Source organism: Lynx rufus, unplaced genomic scaffold (assembly GCF_022079265.1).
Source record: "Lynx rufus isolate CCGP_SWC_20201006 ecotype Redwood Valley unplaced genomic scaffold, mLynRuf1.p SCAF_11, whole genome shotgun sequence".
Taxonomy (NCBI): domain Eukaryota; kingdom Metazoa; phylum Chordata; class Mammalia; order Carnivora; family Felidae; genus Lynx; species Lynx rufus.
In genome coordinates, this window is record NW_025814825.1 from 51,354,465 (window position 1) to 51,379,675 (window position 25,211).

General features: G+C 47.7%; 1 protein-coding gene across 17 annotated transcripts in view; it reads left to right on the top strand.

Moving 5' to 3' along the window:
- The first annotated feature begins 1,640 nt into the window (after window positions 1–1,640).
- Window positions 1,641–25,211, top strand: part of TCF7L2 (transcription factor 7 like 2) — a 203,142-nt gene continuing 179,571 nt past the window's right edge. For 10 of the 17 annotated variants that reach the window (XM_047073449.1, XM_047073460.1, XM_047073451.1 and 7 more), the window contains exons 1-3: window positions 1,817–2,093; window positions 2,361–2,427; window positions 2,637–2,761. In XM_047073449.1, coding sequence (XP_046929405.1) covers window positions 1,905–2,093; window positions 2,361–2,427; window positions 2,637–2,761 — 381 coding nt within the window. In that variant the 5' untranslated portion in view covers window positions 1,817–1,904. Of the gene's footprint in view, window positions 2,094–2,360; window positions 2,428–2,636; window positions 2,762–15,076; window positions 15,146–25,211 lie in introns of all 17 variants that reach the window. The other 7 variants (XM_047073459.1, XM_047073448.1, XM_047073453.1 and 4 more) reach the window with 2 other exon arrangements.

Sequence of the window (25,211 nt, forward strand, 5' to 3'; positions counted from 1 at the left end):
TAACAGACAATTTGCTAATTCCTATTGATTTATTATTATATTTTTGGTCCCCCTTTTCATGTGGTGGTTTCCTGTCCACTTTCCACTGAATATTTGCAAGAAAATGAGTGTTCCTGCTCCATCATCCAGGAAGCCTATGTTTTAGGAGTCAGGTCTTTTCCTCTTTAACATAATTCTGTTCCCCATTTTGTAGCAAATCTGCTCCCCAGGCGAGGTGCCTAAAAACAACAATACCTGCCTCAAACCCCAGGTTTTCCACCTCCTCCCTGAGGTCTCTCAGCATCAGCTCAGTTAGCAATTTCCTGCCAGAGCCATCTACATCTTGATTATTTGGCCAGTCTTTTGGGGATTTCATTTCACACCCCCTTCGAGAAAGACTCCAGTACCACTGATCCCAGGGGTTGGTGAACTTTCAGTTTTATTTTCCCTGGCGGTGTTAACGCCCAAACTTTTCACCTCCAAAGGCAGAAGGACTTTGAATCCTAGCTCATTTCCTACCACCTTCAACGTCAGTTACCAGAGGGGGTGGCGGGGAGAACAACACTTTATATTGTAAAGAACCACGTATTTTTCCTGAAGGGTATTTTTAATGCCCCTGACAAACACTAAAGTATTTGATTGTCTTTTTTTGGGGGGGGGATAAAAAGTCTTGGTATATTTATTCTAGCGAGATTTAAGATTTTATGAAATGACTCACTATTAATAAATAAAAAGGGTAGGGAAGACCTCGTGGGCTGATAGTTTCTTTCCCTGAAGATGACCAGGAACTTTGCCCAGCTCCCCACTTCCCCAAGCTCTCTGAAAGAGGAGGGTTGATCTTTCTTTTTGACCACTTCTGTTAGATCCCCGCCCAAGGGTGGCTGATTTCACTGCTGGACTAACCACTAAGCACCCCCGCCCCCCGCCCTCCCTTCTCCACGGTACTCTCCTCCTTTTCCCCTTCCTTAAGACTTATTTCTAATATTTCCAAAGTGCACTTTTTCTGGGCCTCTCCCCATCCCCGCCCCCCAAGTGGGCTTTCCTTCCGCCTTCCGCGGCTCGGATTCCTGACTCGGTCGCCACCCCCCTTCCCCTCCTCTCCCACTCCGCATTGTCCTTCCGAAGCCGCCCCCCTCCCGGAGCGAGTCCCAGTACCCTCGCCCAGACTCGCGGGCTCGCACCCACTCAGCGCAGGCCTCTCCCCCTGCACACTCCTCCCTCCAACTCCCTCCCCTCTCCTCCCCCGCCCCTCTCCTCCTCCTCCTCTCCCTCCTCCCTCTCCCGGCGCCCGAAAGGATCATTGTTAGCCGCCCCCGCCCCGCCCACCCCGGCTGTTTATTTATGCACACGTCACCGGGCCGGCCCCGCCCCCCGGCATCTCATTAAGCGAGTGTGTTCCTCTCGCCCTGTCAATAATCTCCGCTCCCAGACTACTCCGTTCCTCCGGATTTCGATCCCCCTTTTTCTATCTGTCAATCAGCGCCGCCTTTGAACTGAAAAGCTCTCAGTCTAACTTCAACTCACTCAAATCCGAGCGGCACGAGCTCCTCCTGTATCTTCGGCTTCCCCCCCCTTTGCTCTTTATATCTGACTTCTTGTTGTTGTTGGTGTGTTTTTTTTTACCCCCCTTTTTTATTTATTATTTTTTTGCACATTGATCGGATCCTTGGGAACGAGAGAAAAAAGAAACCCAAACTCACGCGTGCAGAAGATCTCCCCCCCTTTCCCCTCCCCTTCTCCCTCTTTCCCCTCCCCAGGAGAAAAAGACCCCAAAGCAGAAAAAAAAGTTCACCTTGGACTCGTCTTTTTCTTGCAATATTTTTTTTGGGGGGGGGCAAAACTTTTTGGGGGTATTTTTTTTTTTTTTTTTTGCTTTTCTTCCTCCTTCATTTTCCTTCCAAAATTGCTGCTGGTGGGTGAAAAAAATGCCGCAGCTGAACGGCGGTGGAGGAGATGACCTAGGCGCCAACGACGAACTGATTTCCTTCAAAGACGAGGGCGAGCAGGAGGAGAAGAGCTCCGAAAACTCCTCGGCAGAGAGGGATTTAGCTGATGTCAAATCGTCTCTAGTCAATGAATCAGAAACGAATCAAAACAGCTCCTCCGATTCCGAGGTAGGAAAAGCCCCTCGGGCTGGTGGGGTCTTGAGTCTATTTCCTGGGCTTGGCAAACGGTGCCGAGAGGGAAGGAATCGGGGCCGGGGGCGCCGCGGGGCCGGGCGGGCGGCGTGTGCGCGCGGTGCCACCATTGCAGAAACTTGTAACCCTGTTTTCTCTCCCCCCCCCCAAACCCCCCCACCCCGCTGATCTTTTTTCTCCCCCTTCTCCCCCCTCTGCGTGGCGTTTGCCCCTCGCCCTCCCCACCTCCACCCCTCCGGGAAGGCGGAAAGACGGCCTCCGCCTCGCTCCGAAAGTTTCCGAGATAAATCCCGGGAAAGTTTGGAAGAAGGTGAGTACGCCCCGCGCGCCCCGCAGCCGCCCGGAGCCGCCCCCCGGGCCCGCCGCCCCGCGCGCCCCGGCCCCGCGCCCCGCTCGGCCCGGCCGCGCGCCGGCCCTGCCGGGGCGCCCGGCTACTTGGGGCACTTTCTAAAAAGTTTCTCCTCGCTCTCTCCCGCTCGGCGCGGCCGCCGCCGTCCCCTCGCCGCCCCGCCATGTTAGCGGCCAAGAGGCAAGATGGAGGGCTCTTTAAGGGGCCACCGTATCCCGGCTACCCCTTCATCATGATCCCCGACCTGACGAGCCCCTACCTCCCCAACGGATCGCTCTCGCCCACCGCCCGAACCGTAAGTGCCTCCGCGCCCGGCCCCCGCCCGCTGCCCGCCCGCGCCGCCCGCCCGGCCCCGCATGCGGCCCCTGCCCTGCCCCCTCCCTCCCCTCCCCTCCCTCTCTCCCTCCCTCCCTCCCCGCCCCCCCTCTCCGCCTCCTCCCCTCCCCGCCTCCCCTCCCCCGCTCGCGGCCCAGGCAGCCCAAAACTCTCCAAACTTTTCTGCCTTTTGTGGACTGGATTTGTTTGCACTTCGCCATGTTCTTGCTTTCAGTTTGCTGCCTCGTGATGTTGGGGAGACCTTTCTTTCCAAGCAGGGTTTTGTTGGGGGGGCGGGAAACAGAAGAACTTTTTTTTTTTTTTTTTTTTTTTTTTTTGCGCTCTGATTCCCCCCTCCCCCGTGGTGGTGTTGTTTGTTTCTTCACCCTGGGAAGATGACTGTGTGGCTCTTTTCTTTTCGCTCTCTCTCCCTCTCCCTCTCTCTTCCTTCCCTCTTCTGTGGCGTCTTGGGTTTTCCCCGGTTAACCCCTTGGCTGCCGCTGCCGGGGCCCGAGTGACCGGGCTGGCGCCCGACGCGCGGGGTAGAGAGTGGATTTTCCTGCAGGCGTTGGACTGGAGAAGTAGCGAGCGCGCGGAGCCCGGGGCCCGGGAGAAGCGCCTCGGCTTTCTCTTTCGGCTGGTTATTTATTTAGCTTTCTAGTGGTGTTCGCTGGCTTTCAGTCCCCCCTCCCCCTTTCCCCTGGAAGGTCACCCCTCCTAGACTGGTCCCACCGCAAACTTGGGGGCTTTGGGATTGCTTTTCTTTGGCAACCCCTCAGGGCCCCGAGCGCCCTGGGCGCGGTGTGGCGGGCTCGGCTGCCCGGAGCGCCGGCTGCGGGCTCTCTCGGGCCGCGCCGAGTGGGGAGGCCCCTGTGACCGGGTTCTTGGTTTGTGTGCAGCCGGGATGGCTTCCTTTGAGCGGACTCGATGTATTTCCAGGGAATTTGGGTGCCTTGGGGTTTATAGCTTGGTCTGCGTTCGCCAGCTTCCGAGAAGGCCCTCATTGGGCCCTGGGGGAGGATCAGAGACCAGGGTTTGCGGGCCCAGCGGTGTGTAGAGAGTGCGGGAGGCCAAGGGCACCTCTCCTTCAAGGGAGTGGGCTGCTGCTCGCGGGCCACCCAACTTTGGGGACCCCAGGGCGGCACCGGGTGCTAGGCTCCGCGGGTGCTTTCCGCAGCGAGCGTTCCGCGCCCCCTTGACATTTGTTAATAAGGCTCATCCTGTTCCCGGACCGTCCTCTGCTCCCTGCCCTCATCCTGAACCCCGTCCCCCGCCCCCAATCCCACCCTCCTCTAAAAAGCCTGGATTGCCGGTCTCTAGACGCAACCTCTAGACGTTTGTGCCTGGTTTCCAGGGATTGTCATTTTGCACCTTTTCTGGTTTGGGTCCCCTACCCCTTATTTACACACACTATTTTTTTTTTTTTTTCGGTAACTCGAGATAGCAATTTGAAATAATGTACCCAGTGTTCAGCAGCCGTGAATTCGGTGCTAATGGCCGAGGGCTTGCCGGATGGGAGTCGATCCGATCTACAAGTGTTTTTAAGCATTAAAATATTAACTATCAGGTTTTACTTGTTTTTTGGGCCCTGGCAAAAAGGGCACGGGCATGCTAGACCGGTCACTTTTTATGGCTAGGAAAGAGAAATAATTATCCCCCCCCCCCCTCCCTTCCATGCACCCAGGCTTCTGCGTGCTTGGGAAGCTGGTAGAGCGTTTCAGCCCGACCTCCTACTACAGGGCCAGCTCTTTCAGGCTGCAGGGGCTGGGCTGTGGGGTTGCAGCTCAAGGGGAGGCACAGTCCAGTTACGTTGTATTTTTCTTGGGAGCTTGTGGGCATGCTAAACCCGGAGCATTCGGCTCAGAAACAGAGGGTTTGTGTACTAACCAACCCGACCAAGCAACATTCCAAAGTAACCCTGAGAATTTCTTACTCCCCTCCCCCTACGATGGAGTCTCTCCGGTATTATTTAAAAATCCACTTGGCCATCAGAAAGGCCAATCTGAATATTGAGCTTTGATGGCGGGCTTCTTGGCCTTCTTGACTCTTTTCAAACTCCCAGCCTGACCGCTGGCGATCTTGCCATACTGTCGCCTAAAACTTGAACGGTGGTGTTGTGCTGTAATTAGGAAACAGCAAAATTGTTAAAGGCAAATAAACGATTTCCCGGGGCGAAAAAGGAAGGCTCCCAACCATCGGTCCCCTTTGTGGGCATTATAGGAATAGACCGCTCTAGTTCTTTTAATTGTGGACGTAGCGGGTGGCCTTGTGCTGTGACATCAGATTGAGTAGGAGAGGACATTTCTGAACTCAGTAGGCAGTGTTCGGATTTGCATGTCAAACACCAAGAGACATCTTTGTGTGTGCAGGCCCTTCCTCCTTATCTGTTACCTGGGTTAGATTATGTGCTCCAAAATTAAAGTTATTTATTTAGGCCAGTAAGCAGCGCAATAGACACGAGGACGGGAAGCTGTTGTGTGTCACTCCTGACGTCTTCGATCAGAGGGCCAGCTTGCAATTCTAGATTTCCTACAGCTGCCGAGGGCATCTATAGGCAAGATAGGGGTCTTTTCATGCTCATCTGAAATTCTTCGTGCTTCATAGAGTGTGTTTTTGAGGGCAAGGTATAAAGACAAATTAGCTGTATGCTTTCCTGTTTTCCCGACCCTCCTTGGTGGTGGTGTTTTTGCTACGGTTTCTGTTCCTTATTAGTGTACCTGTAAGCAGCAGCATCCTTTAAAAAGCAAGCTCTTTGGATCCCTGATTCCTGCTTTTCTATTTAAGAATGTAAAGAATTAAGGAGTATCATTAAATCAGCTATGATGAATAATACATTATCTCAAGAATAATGCTTTAATTGCTGAAGACGCCATAAAGCTCGATAGTAATAATTTTATTTTAAAGCGACAAAGATTTCTGCATAGCATTAATTTAGTCTTTGATACAGTAATAGGAATGGCTTTTAAAAAGACAGATTCGGATACAAAAATACGTTAAGGAGAGAAGTCTGGTTAAGTAGATGGGAAGTGATAGAACAACAAATACAAGAATTGTGGTAGCAGTTGTATGTTAGAGAGAAAAATACTGTTAGCATATTCAAGTTGGTAGGAAAAAGTAGTGCCCCATTTCTTTTTCCCTTTTGCCACGCTGAGAAATAGGGCTAGGGTGGTCAGAATTGGAGTTAGGTTTGAGATTTCTTTTTAAGACTCGAGTATGAGAGCTCTTGTATCTTCTTTTATCCCAAAGTTAGTTGCTTTTTAACTGAGCTGCTTGCTACTAGGTTGAACAAATAAATAAGCAGCATCTTGAATTCACTTTTGAACTTGGAATCCCAGCATTTAAAAGAAACCAAGAGGGGCCTATTCATTGGGGTTTTATGTAGCCGGGCAAACAAATTCTCTTTCTGGCTTGTGAAAAATGGATGTTTTTCCCTCACTCAAACAACATAATCCTTTCTCATACAAAAGATTTAGACCTTAGAGTGTGAAGGGTTAATGGTGGTCCTTTCCTTGGTTGTCCTCCCACCCCCCACCTTCACCCCTGATTGTTTTGACAACACTTTTCAAAGTGTGACATTCCAAGCCCCTACATAACAATGTAATATTACTGTAATTACACAGGTCATTACATTTTAAATAGAGAACAATAAAATGCTTATCGCCCTGAAAAAGAACAGGTGTTCTTTCCCTTCTTTGGTATTTATGCTAATTGTTTTTCATCTCCTTCAGAAATATTTATGGCGAACATGTTTAGATCCCAATCTCAGTGCAACAGTATTAATTCTGTGCTAATCTTTATAGGTTGGAGTTTAATGTCTGCAGGATGGATTACGGGCTGAGCATTCACCCAATAAGTCATATTTTAATGATTATAAATTTAATATGGCAGCGCTTCGCAGTCTGTTGAAATTAAAGCTTTCTGAACCCCCAGAAACAAGCTATTAGGCAGTTGGGGGCCTGAAGTGCTTATCTGGAAGAAGTGTTTTTGGAAACTTTGGACTGCTTAAGGGATGTAGCTTTTACTGATGCCCCCTATCTGATGGAGAAAAGATTTGGAAGCAAACAATCCCGGTTCTTGCTAGGAGTTTTCCACCCTGATTTTCATTTTACTGATACGGATTTCATTTAGAGTCCCTGCTGGAAGCTGGTCAGCTTTCTGTTTCTTAGCAAGCTGTGAAAAAGTTAACAGGAAGGTTTCCGGGGGCTGGCCGATCAAGAATGCTGTTCTGTTAGCAGCACGGGATATGAGCGCAGATCTGCACGCCATTAAAAAAATACTTGCTTTCAAAAACTAGCATTTTACTAGTTGCACGGGGGAGGGTTGTGCTTTCAAACCTTACAGTGGAAGTCTTTGCAGGGTTTGAATGCCTCCTCACATCCCACGAGGTACCTGGGTGCATGCAAAAAGTGCCTAGATTTTTCCTTGGTTGAGAAATCCCGGTGCAACTTCTCTTACACGTGCACAGTGGGTAAACTAGAAGGTATCTAAGAGGATTTTACATTTTGTCAGATGTTTCACAACAGGGGCCCCCGAATCACATTAAAAATGCACTGTAGAGGAAGGACAGCTGCAAATTTTTGTGTGGACGCGTGTTTCTGGACCATGACTAAAACTCCGAGGACCTTTTCCCCAGCTGTCTGGAAGTTATGTGGAAGTTGGTTTATTGGCAGTTAAGTATGAGACAACCTGGATTTAGCAGAGGCTCTCTCCTACACAGGAAGTAGATGACATTATATTGGGGGAAGGGACGAGACTGCAGCCAGGGAGTGATTTACTCCCTTTCTTGTTTTTTTAAACCATAGAGTTGCCAAATAAATAAGCACTTTCCAAGGAAGTAGGTGTAAGCTTTTTAGTCTTGGTAAGTGGAATTAGATGATATCTTTGACCGCATTTGTAACTGTTCTAAGGTGACACATTTCAGAAGTTTGGGAAGGGGGGGCGGTGAATCAGATTCTCGGGGCTTTTATTTTTGAGGGGGGTGCATGACGTGGGCGTCTGAGTTTCTTCCGCGAGTGAATATTGGCAGCCGTGTGAGTAAATCTTCAACTCTGACTTATAATTGAGCACATTTGTGAAGGAAACGGTTAATTTTACAACCAAAGGCAAGCTTGCACCTCGACAGGTCTGCTGAAAGAAATGTGCCCCAGTCCTTTGCTGGCAAGCGCCACCGGGTCATAAATCCACAGGCTTTATTTACAGCCCATAACACTTATGAATGTTAAGATATTTGACGCCACGTTGGCCTTATAATATTCAAGGTCCGCAGACATTGGCAGTAGCTCAGATTTCTCTCACTAATTATAAGCAATGAGATGGGGGAAGCCCATCTCAGATGCTGCCCTCCCCCCTCCCGTGGCCCCCACCTCTACAATCTGAGCTTACTGAGACAGACCCCCTCTCCTCTGGCAGCTGACTTGTACTTTTCCTCTAGGCTATTGTTATACACATTTATAAAGAGCACTTTCAGGGATGGAAATTCAGTGGGGGCTCTGCACAAATGCCTTTTTCAAAAGCAAAGTTGCTCTACTGTTTGCATCTTTCGCCTTGTCTTCTGGTTTCTCCTTTTTCCTTTCTTTTCTTTCCTTTTTTTCCTTCTCTTTCTCTCTTTTCCCTTCCTTTCCTTTCCTTTCCTTTCCTTTTCTTTCTTTCTTTCTTTCTTTTTTTTTTGGACCGTGTTGCCTATATTGTGCATATTTCCCAGAATACTTAAAGAAACCTGATACGAGAGACTGCTCTTTAATTTATATGATGTTCCACTGAGTTGGAAGGGAAAATACACACGTTGCAGAGTGCACTAGTTAATGTGAGGGTTTAAAAAAAAAAGTTAGGTGAGTGAGGAGAGTTGATTAAAGGAATTTAATGGATGAAGGAAAAAAAATTCCAGGTTTACATTGGGGATGGGAAGGCCTCTCATTTGGTAAAAGTGCACAGTTATCTGGGGAAGGAAACACAGAGAGGTAGCCAGAATAAATGATTAAGAAAGATTGGAAAAAATATAAGAAGATGGGACAAAAATTGGGGCTTGGGGGAATGGCTTGTCTGAAATTGGGGATTGGAAGTCTCTTATGAGAGGTGGGAGTACCAGGGGGAGGTGCTGTTAAAAACTATTGCTTTGCTCAGCATAGAGTGGTTTCAATCCACTCCTCACCTAAAACGCTGTATCCAGCAACAGATATGTTTCATATCAGTTATTTGCGTGAGGGTCTAGGGGAGGGGCATTCTGTGGTCGACAGCCTGACGAGAGAGAGAAGGCCAATTATCCTGTTGATGTTAATTTTTATTTTTTAAAAAGTGGGCGGTTCTGGTGTGTTACAGAGGGACCACATGGTGAAGGGGGAGTGGGATCCTGAGGTGTGTGGGTAAGGTATGTGTGTTGAGGGGGACTGATGGCCCTGTCATTTCTGGCGGGATCCTTCCCTCCATCCAACCCAAACTTAAAGACCGCGGCTGAAAGGTTTTATTTTCTAATCAATGGAATGCAGAAACTTACTAGCCCTCAGGGACAGATATGAATCCCTTAACAGCTCATTACAAAGATGGGGATGTGGGATCTATGAACGGGTTATCAGCCGTGGTGTTCTTCGTTTTCCCAGGATAGGTTTTTCTTCCTTAGGCACATCTGATTTCGGGCTGGTAATTCAGCCCGTTATATTTTATTCTTTTCTTTCTTCTTCTGTCTTTTCTCTCTCTCTCTCTGTTTCTCTCTTTTTTTTTTTTTTTGGGCCATGAAGTAGCCCCAAACAGTTCTGTTTATAGGGGCAGGAATGGCTATTATTAGTGGGATCAGCTCTGAAGGAGTTAAAATTGCTCGCTAAAGTTTGGCATCATGAAAATAAATTTGAGGCCTGGTAGGCATTAGCAGGGCACAGCACATTTACAGAGCTTAATTAGTACGAACTGTAATTGTTCATGGTCTGCCAGAAGAAGTAATGTTCAGGGAAAGTGGAGTCCTTCTCTTGTAGCCTTCAGTTTGAAACCGATAAATCACTTGCATATTTGTGTAGTGATTCAAATGGAGCTAGGACCTCTCCCATCCCAACATGTGGTAAATTGTAAAGTCAATGAATTGCAGATGTAGGCTACAGTGAGATTCTCCAAGAAAATGCAGAATGAATGGGAAAGAATGACGCTATAAATATTTACTGAGAAGATAACTAGGTTCCTGTGTGCTGGGCCAATTATGATGTACTAAATATATTAGCAAAATGCTTAAAAAAAATCGAGAGGATTTGTGTGGGTCTTCGGGTGGGTTGGTTTGTTTTGGAAAGTGGAATAAAAGGCACTATGTTACTGTCCTGTCAGTTTTATTAAGCCGGAATCACAATGGCATACCCAGGGAAGGACACAGGAAACCCACATTAATGCAAATTAATTCGTTATGAGTTGCAGAGCTGTGACTGCTAAGTGGAGTAATGATAGGGCATCATTTTAAGAGTGTTAATGTAGCAACTTTTAATGAAAAATGCTGTGTTAGGAGCATGTCTCAGCCCCTTAGCCCACGTGTTTTTCTATGCTAGAAATGTGTTTTGTACAAGAGCAGGAAATTTGATTCACTTCATCCCCCCCCCCCACACACACAGTTTAAGAACTTTAATTATGTTTTGATGTTTAAAGAAAATCTTCTTGTTTTTCTTCAGAAATCAACCCAGAAATCCCTATCACCGTAACCAAGTTCAACTTTTCTTTTTTTTGCTCCAGATTTGCGGCACCGAGTGGAAAAACAATGAATGTAACCCCACCTCCCACCCCCAAACCCCCATAGACCTACAGCTATAACTTTCTTGAAGTGATTTTTTTTTTCTTCCCTTTTCTTTCATGGAGGATTTTGGTCTCAGGCAATGTTGCAAGTCTTCTTTCCCCAAATGTGAGTAGGTGGATGTGTATGGAAGCTGTAAAAGTTAATGATCATTCTCTGACTCATAGCTGATGGTTTCAGGTTGAGGAAAAGAAAAGAAAAATTAATGAGGGTAAATAGACATTGGATGGAACATCGAGACAGTAGGAGAGATTGTTCTGGTGTCTGAAGGCATGCGTTTTGCTGCGGCAGAATTTCTGAAGCAGAATGCCAGGAAGTGAAAAGGGGATGCCTTTGTTAAGTTGTTGTTTTTAGGATGGTACAAATGTTCGGTGTCTAGGTCTGGCGAGGGATGTTTAAACCGGCACACCTACCAGTCAGTGCTGCTTTTGCCTTCCCTATGGAAGGTAGAGGTCCCCTTGGCACTTTTTAAAAGGGCAGGCAGGGTAGCCCAGAGTCCTGGTCAGGATTGTATTTCCCATTAAATGTAAGAGGTTCGCAGCACAGGGCTGCTGTCTCTGTCCCTAACGGTGCCTGATGACCCAAGAAAAAGCCTTAGACCTACTAACGACAAAAATATTCTCTCTTTTTTTTTTTTGTAATGTTTATTTCTTTTTGAGAGAGACAGAACGTGAGCAGGGGAGGGGCCGAGAGAGAGGGAGACACAGAATCTGAAGCAGGCTCCGGGCTCTGAGCTGTCAGCACAGAGCCCTATGTGGGGCTTGAACTCATGAACCGTGAGATCATGACCTGAGCTGAAGTCGGACGCTTAACCTACTGAGCCAACCAGGCGCCCCCAAAATATCTGTCTTTTAAGTTAATGACACGGAAATTAAACTTCAAGTGGCTCATGGTAGTGGCTATAGGGTAGAAGGTGGACCCCAGGTCCCCAAAACCAAAACTTTTTAGGGAATGAATCTGGATTGGATGTTTGTTTGTTTGTTTTAATAAAAGAGAAAGCCAGGTGACAATAAAATGAATACTCCACCTCTTACCAATTTAGTGGAATGAATAGGTATAAGAAATTAATCTTCTGAACACTGGAAGTTCACTTAGTGTGGGAGAGACCAACACAGGGTCCCCTTTGAGGAGGAGATGTCTGTGGATGAAAACGTGGTTTTCCCTTTTCTCTCGTCTCTGGGTGTCTCTGATGTCTTATATCTGAAACAGCAAATTGAGGGCCAGTGGTAGTGATTAGAAATAAACCAAGAGCCATCACGATATGATCATCATAAGGGAAGCAGTTAATTGTAAGTTGTTGGTTTTTTAATTGCCGGGGAATTGTGCAATCCTGTGCCGGGCACAGCCGCCTCTTTATGGTTCTTCCTCTGGACAAGTGAGGACCAGATCATCTGGGGGTGTTAGTTAGCATGGGTGGGTGGGCTTGGCCATTGTAAACAAGCACACAGGAAGGGAAGGTTTATTTTGTTGAGGGTTTCATGGGAAGGAATTGAAGGAAAGGTCCCCTGGAGTTCTCATCTGGTGAAGCCCCAGGATGCCCCAGGGAAGCACCATGTTGAGGACGCACTGCATGCCCAATGTATAAGCTGCACCTGCTGGCCGAGGAAGTGACACTGCGGAGTGCTGCAGGTGACCAATGGCAGGGCAGCCCCAGGGGTAGAGGTTCCCAAACTCAGATGGGCCTTAGATGGCTGATCCTTAGGTGGATCTCTGAACCTCCCCTCATCGATTCGAAAAAGAAAAGGCCACCCTCTCTTGTTCTTTCCTTTCTTAATAGATTTTTTACAGAGAGAGAAGTAAATTCTTGTTCCAGTCTAGAAAGCCAAGTTTTTACTGGGTCCTTGTATTTTGTCTTTGTCTTAAAAAGCTGGACTATAAGGAACAAGGCATCTTTGTGTTTTACAGGGAAGCAAAAAGCAGTTTAAAGTGTTATGTTTAAGAAAACAGCATTTGGTAGAAGAGGGGGTGGAAACCCAAAAGAGCAACAAGAAAATTGTAAGTCTGTGTCACTGTAGCTGGCGGAAGTTTAGCTCCATATCTCTCCAACGCAGTGGTTACTGGCTGGGAGTAAAGATCTGATTGGAGCTTGTGCTGTGTGTATTTATGAGCTGGTCCGGGTTATTCGGTTTGTCTGGACACCTGAGGAGGGAAGTTACATTGCTTGGGGGTGTTAAAATGGTGTGTGTGTGTGTGTGTGTGTGTGTGTGTGTGTGTGTGTGAAATTTGTCCAACTACATTCTTAAGGACCTTGCAGTTGCATTTTTCCTGTTTTAATTGCAGCGTTCTCTCTGGGATTGTGTTGTTTGGGTGGTGATTGGACGCAAGGATTAAGAATGGAACCGGACAAGTGAAAATTGAATTTGGATTAGCCACAGTTTCGTTAATTTATTCACAAGCCTGTGATTATATGAAATTTGGTTTCCACGACATATAGTTATCAGGTGTCCATTCAATTTTAATTGACAATCTGAGATTCCTGTGGTTACCCTGAGTACAGATTGCCTAGGGCTCCACAGGGTTTGTGGGAAGAAAAGCTTGGACAAGTTTCCATTAAGCTCTGAATCAGGCAGTTGGAAAAGAGGAGAATAAAACCCTGCTGAAAAGGGGGATGAGTTGTTACTGTTGCCTCTCGACTTAGAAGCGGAACCCCCCACCCCCCACCCCTCAGACAAGAGCTGCTCTCCAGCCAAGCACTCCAACCTGGCAGAGAAAGCTGGCCCTAGCACAAAAGTTGTTTTAAAATGATGCGGAATTGTCACAGAAATTAGTGCAAATCTCCGTTTACTGGCTGGCAGTTTTCATAGGAAGGGCGGGGGCGTGGGGCTCAAAGGGTGCAAATTCATCTTTCTTTTTCTGCAATTCACTTAGATGAACTGCTTCAGAGCGTGTGTGTGTGTGGGGGGGTGGGCTGTGTGGGGATGGGCTTACGGTCAGTTGCTCAGTGTTCGTCTTTAGTTGTTTTAGGGAGTGTGGTGCATCGTTCTGCTTTGACAGGTAAAGGACTACATATATATTCATTCCTGGCTTCATCTTTATTGTGGCCTCTTTTCACCTTGATTAGTATTATGTTTTGGGGCAAGCAGTCTCCTAATATTTATAGGCGGTGTTTTTGATTGTTTCTTTGGAGCAGTTAACAATGATCTCAGAGGAGCCCAGTGGATGCTAAAATGGGGACTTCCAGCCTTATCTCATGAGCAGTATAAATTCAGACTATTTTAAAAATTTGATCGCTTCTGTGTTGTGTTGGTTCAAAAGTTCTTATGTGAATTTCATTTTTCTTCTTCTTTCCTTTCTTTTTGTCTTTTTTTTTTCTCGCCCCGCCCCCCGCCCCGCAAAAACGGGGCGGACTGATTTTGAACAGTCCTGAACTGTGTGAACAAAATCATTGGATCTAAAACTCACTGGCAAGCTAGGTTACACTTTGTTCTAGTACTATGGAAGTGTTCTGGTAGCAGTAACAGCCGTGGTTTGGAAGGGCCAGCCCCTGCTGCCTTTTGCTGTGAGGTGAATGAGCAGCGATTCCCCAGGACCGACTAATTCCTCCTCATTTGTTCATATGTTGCAAATTAAAATGTATTTCCAGATACTGTTGAGATCCTTTAGTGACTGTTGTATCGTTTATAAAATGAATCAGATAGTGTTTGTTTTCCTGCTCGGGAGGATCCCACTACTAACAAGCGTTATTTGGGGAAAGGAGAGTTTGGTGAGGCATCTCCATACTCCTTTTTGTTTGGGGACACCCACTTCTTTGATGGGGGCTCTGTAGGGCTTCAGAGGGGAAGGCCCGAGAGAGGGACTTCGTCGTCCCGCCCCCCACCCGGTTGTGGAGAATCTGAGGGAGCCAGGGACGAGCATTCACCCAGGGGCCAGTGAACAGGCCGTCCTTAGAAAACTTGGTGGCTCTTTGGCAATGGTTGGCTCCCTCTATGGGGAAGTGTGGATTCCTAGAGTGCAGGCTATAGGGACGTTCTGGGACGGATCGCTTAGTCATTGCAGAAGAATGCATAAGGCATCGGTGGCCCCTGAATTCTGCCTGACACATTTGTTTTCCCCAAAATAGAATTGTGTTTAGGAGCAAGAGCCCAGTTGTCAGAACAGTGGGGGTCTTGTACCTGTTGCAGTCTTGTGGCTTCTCAGAACCCTTTCTCACTGCCTGTCCTCACACCTACGTGTCGCAATTCTCGTGGCTTTTTGCAGCACACAGTTAATTCTTCTGCAGCGTCCTGCTCTGCACACTGGCTTCCTTTATGTTTTAATGGGCGTCCGTCTTTCCTTTTCATGTCAATGATCCTCACTCTTGGCCCCCTCCCCCCTCCCTTTTCGCTTATTGAATAGACGCTTTTTTTTTTTTTTAAACTTTACCTTAGATTATGATGATTATCTTATCCATAGCAACAAATAAAAATACACAGGTCTTGATTGAATGCCAAGGCTGCAGTTCAATCTAGGAAGGTTTGTCTGCTATTCATAAACTGCTTAAGATGTTTTCTTGTAGTTTGTGACATAAGCAGAACGCTTTGATTTGGTTTCTTTCTACAGCTCCATTTTCAGTCCGGGAGCACACATTACTCTGCGTACAAAACGATTGAACACCAGATTGCAATTCAGGTAGGAAAATGCAAGAGATCCTGAAGCTTGAATTGTCAATAAGTAGGTCTCTTGTGTCTTTTGTTCTCTGCCCCTTCCCCCGATCTAGATGGTGGTGATGATGATGATGATGATGATGACGGTGATAGTGGTGATGATGATGATGGGGATGATGGTTGGTGATGATGATGATGGTGGTGGTGGTGACGATGGTGAAGGTGGTGATGGTGCTGGTGGTAGTTGATTGACTCGGGGAGGTGGGAAGCAAAGAAACAAGAGCAGAAATGCTGCCAAAACGATTTAAAGAATATGGAAAGAAAGAGGAGCCTGTGTTTTGTGTTTAGTTTCTTGATCAGGCGTGATGGGCACACAAGACCCCAGCTTGGCTATTGTTTTTGCCTTAGGGAAGAATCTTCATTTGAGAGCAAAACGAGGTGGCCGACCTGGAAGAATGGTGGGGGGAGGGGTGGGGGAGGGGGCTACTGACAGCCGGAGGGTTGTTTCCGGTGCATCCAGATGACGCTAAGGGGTGCTAAGAATATCACTTTCGACCCGATTGTCCTGAAATGTTGATTTCTCTTGGACCTGTTGATGTATGTCCTTAAAAGTGCTGGGAGGGAGAGGTGACAGAGCCCAGCTTCTGATGAGTGTCCGGTTTCCTGCTCATGTAGTGCTTCCATTCTCTTAAATCCAAAGGCTAAACAGATCACAGACTAATATAGACTCGGAGCTGAACGGGTGCCAGCAGAATGCCGTAGTGGAGGGAGAGCAGACTAATACGATTTTCGTCTGTCTGCCTTGCCTGGCTCTGCCAGGATGGATGCTACTCATGGTGTAACTAATGGTGCCGAAACTTCTGGAGTGTTCCGGTTTAACCCTCTGGAGAGAGGCTTTTGAAGCCTGTTGTGGTGATGGTGAAGTCTGGTTCTGCGTCTCCTCTTCCCGGAAGTGGATGTCGGTTGGTGAAAGAATTTATGTTGTTCCGTTGCAGATAACTTGTGTGTCCGTCTGTGGTCTCACCAAACTACAGCCATAGTCCATCTTTGTAGCTCTCCCGTTTCAAATCTGCAGCTTCCTGGATAAGGCTTCAGACAGCCATGGGCCCCAGCGACACTGTGGATTCTTCCACCAGTGAAAAAAGTACGGTTCTGCAGACATTTTTATTTGATGGGTTCCCTCACGTTTTTGTGCTTGTTTCAGGGCGACAGGGGCGTATTGGGAAAATATTTTGTTTGCTCCTGCCGTGTGCTGCTGATCTGATCCCTTTGTGTATTTTAGGGGAAGGTGGTTTTACCGCCCTCCATCCCCACGTATTTTCCAGACTGATGTCTCTAGCTAGATGCCGCACTCGTTCTTCCTGGCACACTTCCTGCTGGGCCTTCTGCTTCTTGATGTTGGCACATTGAGTCTTGCCCCCTGAAACTGGTTTAGTCTCAGGGCTAGGAGAGGGAACAGGCCCAAACCCTAGGTCTTGATGAATGGATAGAGGAACAGACAAATGTCCTGAGGCCTACTACATCTGGTGGAGTGCTGAAGAATCCTGTTGCCCGGGGTGTGGGAATCGGTGAGGTTGAATAGCATAGTGATCCCTATCTTGGTGTGGAAAGGCTGGCTGGGGCCATGTCACTGGGAGACCAGCCGAGACCAGACCAGCTGTTGTGTCTTTACACCCGTTGCTGAAGCGTCCCTTGTGAGACCGAGCAGTTTGACTTTCTCCAAACCACCTGGCACGGTGCAGGCCATGTGAAGCTCTTTCTCAGGAGGAAGATGGAGTAAATTACAGACCTCATTGTTCGGGGGACTGAAACCATTACCATTCCTCCATGAACAGGTAGTATTGTTCTCCCCTGCTTCTGTTTGCTAAGGCTGGATGCCCATGTGGGCAAACAGAGAGACATTTTATTAGAGACCCAGCACCGGCATGCTTTCAGAGTTCATTCTCCCCCAACCTCTGCTAGACCAGGACGAGGCCAAGCCAAATGGCATCTAGCTGTAATTTTAGTTTGAGACGAGGACGGTAGTGCTTTGGGGGGGCAGTACAGCTGACATTTTCCCTTCGCGGCGTTCTCCAGCACAAGGCTTAAGTGGGGTGTGATTGTTGGGGCAGGATTTTCTTTCCCTGGAAACGTAAAACTGCTTCACCTTAATAAATCCTGCATTTCAATATGAGCTGAGCTTGTTGCTTTCCTGAGCTGGTTCCCAAAATAACCTCAAGTAGGGGGACACCTTGCAACCCATGAGATCCATACCCCTTGCCCTTCCCAGCCCTCCTGTAATCTCAGGACTCGGCCAAGTTCACCGTCGACATGAATGGCCTCCAGCTGATTCCTATAGCCGCCTCGTGTTCTTTTGAAAAAGTTTGGGCACGGTATCAGTTGCTGTGTTGGGATCTTCCCCGCTTTTGACAACCTCCCGACCCCTCTCGGTGTTGAAAAGACCAGCATCACACAAATGGCCGGATTCTCCCTACGTGGTTAACACCGATATAACTGGAATGACACTTAACAGACCTTTTAAAAGCAAGATGTAGTTGGGCGCCTGGGTGGCACAGTCGGTTAAGCGTCCGACTTCAGCCAGGTCACGATCTCGCGGTCCGTGAGTTCGAGCCCCGCGTCGGGCTCTGGGCTGATGGCTCAGAGCCTGGAGCCTGTTTCCGATTCTGTGTCTCCCTCTCTCTCTGCCCCTCCCCCGTTCATGCTGTGTCTCTCTCTGTCCCCCAAAAAATAAATAAACGTTGAAAAAAAATTAAAAAAAAAAAAAAGCAAGATGTAGTTATTTAGCTCTGTTGACTTTTAAAAAGTTTCATTGAAGTATGAGATAAATATGTCTTTAGTGGAGAGGTGGACCAACTTTTACACATGTGAACATCCACAAAACCATCACCCTGACCAATACATAGAATGGAGTTGGAACGTTTTTTCTGTAAAGGGCCAAATAGTAAACATTTTACTCTTCACAGGCCCTATAATCTCTGTGGCAGCTACTCAACTCTGCCACCGTGATGCAAAAGGAGCTAAAAATAATACCTAAAAGAATAGATGTGGCCTTATCCCAATAAAACTTTATTTATAAGAGTTGACAGTGGCTGGATTTGGCCCACAGACTGTGGTTTGCTGGCCCCTGAGAGAATATTACCAACCCCCCAGATGTCTTGCATATGCCCTTCACCTCCCAGTCATCTGGCTTCCAACCTTCCACCCTGAAAACCCTAGCCCCACCCCTTCACCCTCCCCACCCTGCCCCTGCCAATTCTCACATGGAATAATTTTATCTATCGCCATGGATTAGTTTTGCCTGTTATTAAAAAAAAATTTTTTTAATGTTTATTTCTGAGACAGAGAGAGACAGAGCGTGAGTGGGAGGGGCAGAGAGAGAGGGAGACACAAAATCCAAAGCAGGCTCCAGGCTCTGAGCTGTCAGCACAGAGCCCGACGTGGGGCTCGAACTCACAGACCGTGAGATCATGACCTGACCTGAAGTCGGATGCTCAACCGACTGAGCCACCCAGGCACCCCGAGTTTTGCCTGGTTTTAGCTTCATAGGGATGGGATTGTACAGAATGGATTGTCTCCTGTCTGGCCCCACTCAGCATTATATCTGACTTTTATTCCTGTTATTGTATGTGGCACTAGTGTGCTCTTTTTTATTGCCATCAGTATTCTCCGTAGGACTATGACACATTGTGCACATCCTTTCTAAGTTCCTGGAGTTTTGGATTGCCTCACATTTTCTGCTACTGTGAATAAGGTCCTAGTAACATTCTCACCCACATCTTTTGGAGGAATATGTGTATCCGTTTCTGTTCTTCATATCCAAGAGTGGCCTTGGAGAGACACAGGGTAATACGTGTGTTTAGCTTTGCATTGATCTTTTGAGAGAGATGTGAACACTGGATTTCAAGTGTCGTCCCTGAAGTGCGCTGGCTCAGTGGTTGTATGTGTGTGAGTGATACGTAGGGGAGCAGTAAAATGAGCTAGGTGTGCTCAGAGGCCGGTTTGGCTTTTGGCCCCAGTTCCTAGGAACTCCTCCCACCGTCTCCCTTAACCTGGGAGGATTTTGCAGGCTGAGTGCAGAGGTGGACCTGCACACTGCCGGTGCCTTCCAGAAAGCCGCCCTGCAGGTGACTGTGGATGAATGTGTAGGCATCCCTGTTGCCTCCCTGAAGACAGCTCTTCCTGGACTCCCCCACTCGTCATTATTCCAGCCCCAAGAGCAGTGTTGTAATCAAGGTCAAGACCCACAGAAGAGATTTCCCTTGGTTTTCAGAAGGGCTATTTCAGAACCAATTAAGCCTTTGTTTTAAGAGTATTTTGGCCAAAGGTTGATGTTTTCACACCAAGTCAGATGTGATTTAGGAAAAAATAACTCCACACACAGCAAAAACAAACTGTGTAGACCTTTCTTGGTTGTTTTTCTTTTAAGATGTGAAGTGGTGTGTGTGTGTGTGTGTGTGTGTGTGTATGCACACGCTTGTGTGTGTGCGCAAAGACAACCAGGAGAGGCTCCAGAAGAAATGGACCATTTTATTTGTTTACACAGCTGAGCGGTGGAGACTTTCAAGTGTTGTTACTTTGCCTTCTGTCCTCAGGCTTGCACGTTCCCATCTGAGCTTTACCAAAGCATGTTCCTTCTTTTTGGTCTTCGAACTCATCTGCCGTGACTCAGTAAGGCCCCGAGGACCCTCCTCCAGGGCCTGCGTGCTTTCTGAGGTCAAGGAGGGAAGGGTAGAAACTGGAGAGTGTCCTGGTGCCGTATTGGCCCCTTATTCCTGGATGGGAACTTGGTGTTTAGTCTCAGCCGTGTCTTAAAATGATGCTGTGAGTCGCGGTCCATCTCTTTGCCCAGGTAGACCCTTGGCCTCCGTGGTAAGAATGGCCAGAGGTGGGTACCAGTGGATTTGGCTGGGATGTTGGCAAGGGCCAACCCAAGTCCTGGATCTGACGGTGGTCTCTTGTGTTCTGGGCCACCCCTCCTCGTGCCGCAGGTTCTGTGGCCCTTTCAGTTCTCATGAGGATTTGCTTTCTTGCTTCAGGAGCAGATCCGTTCTTGGTACAGTCACTTCCTCAATTTTCCCTCAGTCCCAGCGCCCACACCTGGCTGGGAGATTTCACGTCCCCTTTCCACAAAGGATGCAGTGTGTGCGTGTGCTTGCATGTGGATGGGGCCATGGCAGAGACTCGTGTCTTTTCACCAGACTCGTTTGCCAGTCAGCTCCTTCGGAAGGTTCGTTCACTTGCTGCCGTGCTGAGTTTCTGCCTGACTGGCTGATTGAAATCCATACCTCAGACTGTTCCTTCATTCGTTCAAAAGTATTTATTGCGTATCTCGCGTGTGCCAGGCCCTTGCAGACTTCATCCGCGGACAGAACGGACAAAACCAGCTTGTTCTCATGGAGCTTAAATTCTAGTGCTGTCTCACGTCCTGATTTGTAAGCACCCCATTTCCCTTGGTCCAATGGAGCAGGTTTTAGATACGACCTGGGAGTTGCATTTTTAAGCAGGGCTCTGAGTTTCAGCCTACTGAAGTTTGAGCGTTGCTGCCCCAGAGTCTTTTGAAGTCAATCAGTTGCTCGCTTATTGGCTGCTCAGTGCCCACTTGAGTACTTGAGGGCTGGCCAAGTACTCAGTTGGGATAACTTTTTCTGATTTTGAGTGAGAAGCTAGAGTTTGCCTGTGGGTTCCGCTGAGCTTTTGAGGCCTTTCCTTCTCCATGGTTCTATGAAGAGAGCCAGATACTTTTGCAAGCCTCAAGAAGGGGCGTTTCTTTGTTTATGAAAGAGTAGCTTGGACGGTAAAGTGCTTGGTCTTCGGGGTCAAAGGCAGTAACCACAGCAGATAATAATAGCAGCTTAAGCTTATTGAATTCTCCCGAAGCATTGGGTCTGGTGTTAAGTGCTGTGTATGAATTATTTATTGATTCTTCATAACAACACAGAAGGGAACCCGAAAGATGTAGTTACTCGTATTATCATCATTATATCTCCATTTTGTAAATGAGGAAACGGAGACTCGGCTACCAGAGGTATTTTGCCCATGATCAAGGAATTACGATTCCAACCCCGGCAGTCAGACTGGAGAGAGATGGTACTACACAGCATTATGCTAACTACCGTCTGCATAAAATAATGCTCAAGGGTCCAGGGGTTTCCTCACTCAGTGCCCACCAACCAGCTCTCCGGGCCGTATACAAAGGGATCAACCGGGAACTGCTCAAAAGTACGGAATCCTGGGTTCTACTCCTTAAAGATCCCATTCATTAGGACCAGGTCAGCGTCTCACAGACGCGAGCAGGCATCACCCGGGGGGTTCGTCAGATGCAGACCGTGGCCCTACCCCCCGAGTGTTAGGCTCTGTGGGTCTGGGGTGGGCCCAGGCATTGCAGCTTTAATGGGTTTTTGGGTAATCTCGATGCCTCCTCTCTGGCAATGACACATTGAGAACTGCTGGACGAGGGCAGTGGTTCCCATCTCTGGCTGCACGTCACACAGCCCCTGGGGGAGCGGTGTAAACGGTGCTCAGGCCCCAGGCTCCACTGTAGTGCACCTGAATTGGCATCTTTAGGGGGTGGGGTATGGGCATCCCTGCTTCAAAAAAAGCTTCCCAGGTGATTTTTATCATTGATTGATTGGTTGATTCATTTATTTACAGTTCATTTATCTGAGAGAGAGAGAGAGGATGAGAGGGCACTGGCAGGGGAGGGGCAGAGAGAGAGGGAGAGGATCCCACGCAGGCTCCAGGGTCTGAGCTGTCAGCACAGAGCCCCGTGCGGGGCTCGAACCCTGAGATCATGACCTGAGCCGAAATCAAGAGTCGGACGCTCGACCAACCGACCGAGCCACCCAGGCACCCCTCCCAGGTGATTTCAATGTGCACACAGGGTTGAGGAGCTCCGGTCTAGGGATCCTGGAATCTGTACCCCTTACCTACTTTTTGGGTGAAACGTGCATATAGTCTCGTTACAGAAAAACTGTCATCAGGGCTTCTGTTTGCTCGCTTATTTTGTTTAGCTTGACTCTGTTTCCTTGGAGGAGAGGAGGCCGGTTACACTCAGAGTTCTAAAGGATGCCTGTTCGATGGGAGAGGACTCTGTTTGGAGAATGTTCCATTAACAGGCAGTCAGTGATGGTCATTGTCCCCGGAGTTAGGAACAGTGAGAGGAGGTGGGAGTCTGCTGTAGTATGCCAGGGGAACCCTGAGGCTGTCTAGCTCTGTTCAGGCTTCCCAGTCAGACAGATGCACATTTGGTTGCAGGGAGGGCCTGACATTCTGCATTTCTAACACACTCCTCGGGTTTCCTGATGCTGCCAGGCCCCAAGCCCCTCTTGTCGGGTGGCACAAAAGTAGAGCCTCTGTCTCTGTCTCTCTCTCTTTTTGAAAGATTTTTATTTTTATTTTTTTACCTGAGAGAGAGAGAGAGAGAGAGAGAGAGCGCTGGCACGCGTTGGGGACAGGGGCAGAGGGAGAGAGAGAGAGAGAGAATCTCAAACACAGAGAATCTCAGCACGGAGCCTGACGCAGGGCTCGATCCCATGACCTGAGGATCATGACCTGAGCCGAAATCAAGAGTCGGGCGCTCAACCAACTGAGCCACCCAGGCGCCCTTTAAAGATTTTATTTTTAAGTAATCTCTACACCCAACGTGGGGCTCGCACTTACAACCCTGATATCAAGAGTTGCTTGGTCTTCTGACAGAGCCAGCCAGCCTCCCTGCAGTCTGTTTTGAAAGGCAAGGAAACTGAGGTGCAGAGAAGTGATTGGTTCCCATAATTTGGTTGAAACAGGGCCAAGTTGGGAGTCCAGGGGCCCAGCTTGGCTCTATGTGTATCTTTCAAGAAGTTACTATCTTGTTTAAACCACCAGCAACTGTATTCAGTTGACTGGGTAAAAGAAAACCATCTTGTTTTAAGGCTTTTACTTATGTCTTTTTTAAAACTGCTATCTGTTCTAATTGTATCCGTGTGTTTGTAGGAGTTGAGATCTTTGTATGCGTTCATTCTCCACCACGTTACGGCACTTGGGGCCCAGCCTGCGTGCTTTGTGAGCGGGCTGGTAAGGATGCAGAGAGGTGGCCTGGTGGTCCTTGGCTTAGGACGACCAGGAAGGATGGACACAGCTGTTCCATCAGCCACATGTGTGCCTTTTAGGGGCCATAGCAGGTGGTGTAGACGTCTGATCTGTGGCAGTCAGCAGGTAGTGTAGACGTCTGATACGTGGCAGTCAGCTGGTCGTATGTTCTTAGTAACTCTGTTTTAGAGGTTGCACTTTATAATTCTTACTTTTTACAAAGTCCCTGAGAATCATGGGGCTGTTTAGCTAAACACAGAAATTTCCAAGTGGGTTGTGGCTGACATACTCAGGCTTATCAAGCTTCGCACTTAATTTGTCTCTGGAATTTGGTTTGGTGCCATTGTATCAAGTCCTGATGGAACAGATAAGTGGTTGCAGATTTTTTTTTTAACGGTTTACCTTGAAATCTCAGCACAGTCTTCACTTAAACAGATACGGCAGCAGACCGTTATTCCTGGAGGTTCCACCAAAATCCCTGAGTGCCTGGCAGTGTGTTTAACGTGTGATGACTAATACACTGAAATTTAAAAATATGAAGCTTAAATGCAGGCATATGTATGTTTCTGTGTCTCTAACATGTTCTAAAAAGAAACATTAGAATCAAACATACTCTGAAGTATTTTCACAGAACTTCAGTTTTTTAAGGGATGCATCTGGAAAAACACTTGGTTATACGAGATTCACCATCCGTTAGGCATGGACTGGGAATGGGTGTGTCTTTGGCGGGGAGAGGGGGTGAATGAGATGGGCTGGCTTAGTGTGGCATCTCTCAGCTGCACCAGCATTGACTACTTGGGCTGGGAAATGTTTGTCTCACCGGGGACTGTCCTGTGCGTTGCACGGTGTGTGTTTAGCATCATCCCTGACCTCTAATGTCTTCAAGCCACTAGCACCTAACAAACATGTCTCTAGACCTTGCCACATGTCCCCTGGGGGTCCAGATTCCCCCCTCCCCACCCCGCTGGGAACCCTCGAGGTTTTAGTAGCAGTACCTCTGCATTTGAAAGGGACTAGGTACCAGAGGAGGTGGGCAGGTTCAGCTCCTGCTTCTGGAGTCCCACAACCTGGGTTTGGGGGGGCGGTCGGCCAAGCCTCAGTTTCCTGACCCGTGCAGTGGGGATAAATGGTAGTACCTGTTGGCAGAAGGTTGTTGGGAGATGGATGGGGAGATACAAGGCAGGTAAGAAGTGGGCCAGACAATGGCGGGTAGATGAGCGCTCGGTAAATGCAAGTTTCTGTTCACCACTGAGAACTGCGTGAGGTACCTGTTTGCAGATTTAGAAGGAGTCTTCTACCGACATGCATTGTGTGTTTTTTACTTCCTGTCAGAAACGTCACACATGATAAATTTGATAACCTGGACTATCTTTGCTGGGTAACAAAGATTTATGACTCCTGGTTGTTTGCCGTTTGCGTTTCTCTTATGTCACTTAAAAATTCTGCTTGGTCCTTGTAACATCTGACTAGAATGTAAGCCCTTCGGAGATTGTGCCTTCCTCTTCTTCGTATCCCTAGAGTATCCTGCAGGAACGTGTGGGACATTGTAGGCGTACAACCTGGGGTGTGAGTGGGTTTAAATAATGCACACCGAGGGCAGAAGGGGAACAGAGGACGTAAGTGGGTTGGGTGGCTGTGTATTAGAGGCGGGGTTTAACATTTTTCTCTTAACAGTCCCTGCAAAACATGATGGGCAATTATATATATCATGATTAATAATACATATCATATATAGTGCATATATACATGATATCAGTATTTATTATCTTTTGTACTCAATGAGACAATTTGAGATAGACCTTCAGCCCCTTTGTTGACTTTCTCTGGTATCTCGTAGCCTGACCTCAGCCGTCTTTCACTGCATGAATTGGCACCCTGTGTTAATGACTATGGCATCACTCAAATCATGGTTAACCACAGTTGGACTGTTCTATATTTGAATGTATGTAATATATGGTATGTTATATAATATAAATTATGTAAAGTATAAGTATATGTAAATACATAAAACATTTTTATGATTG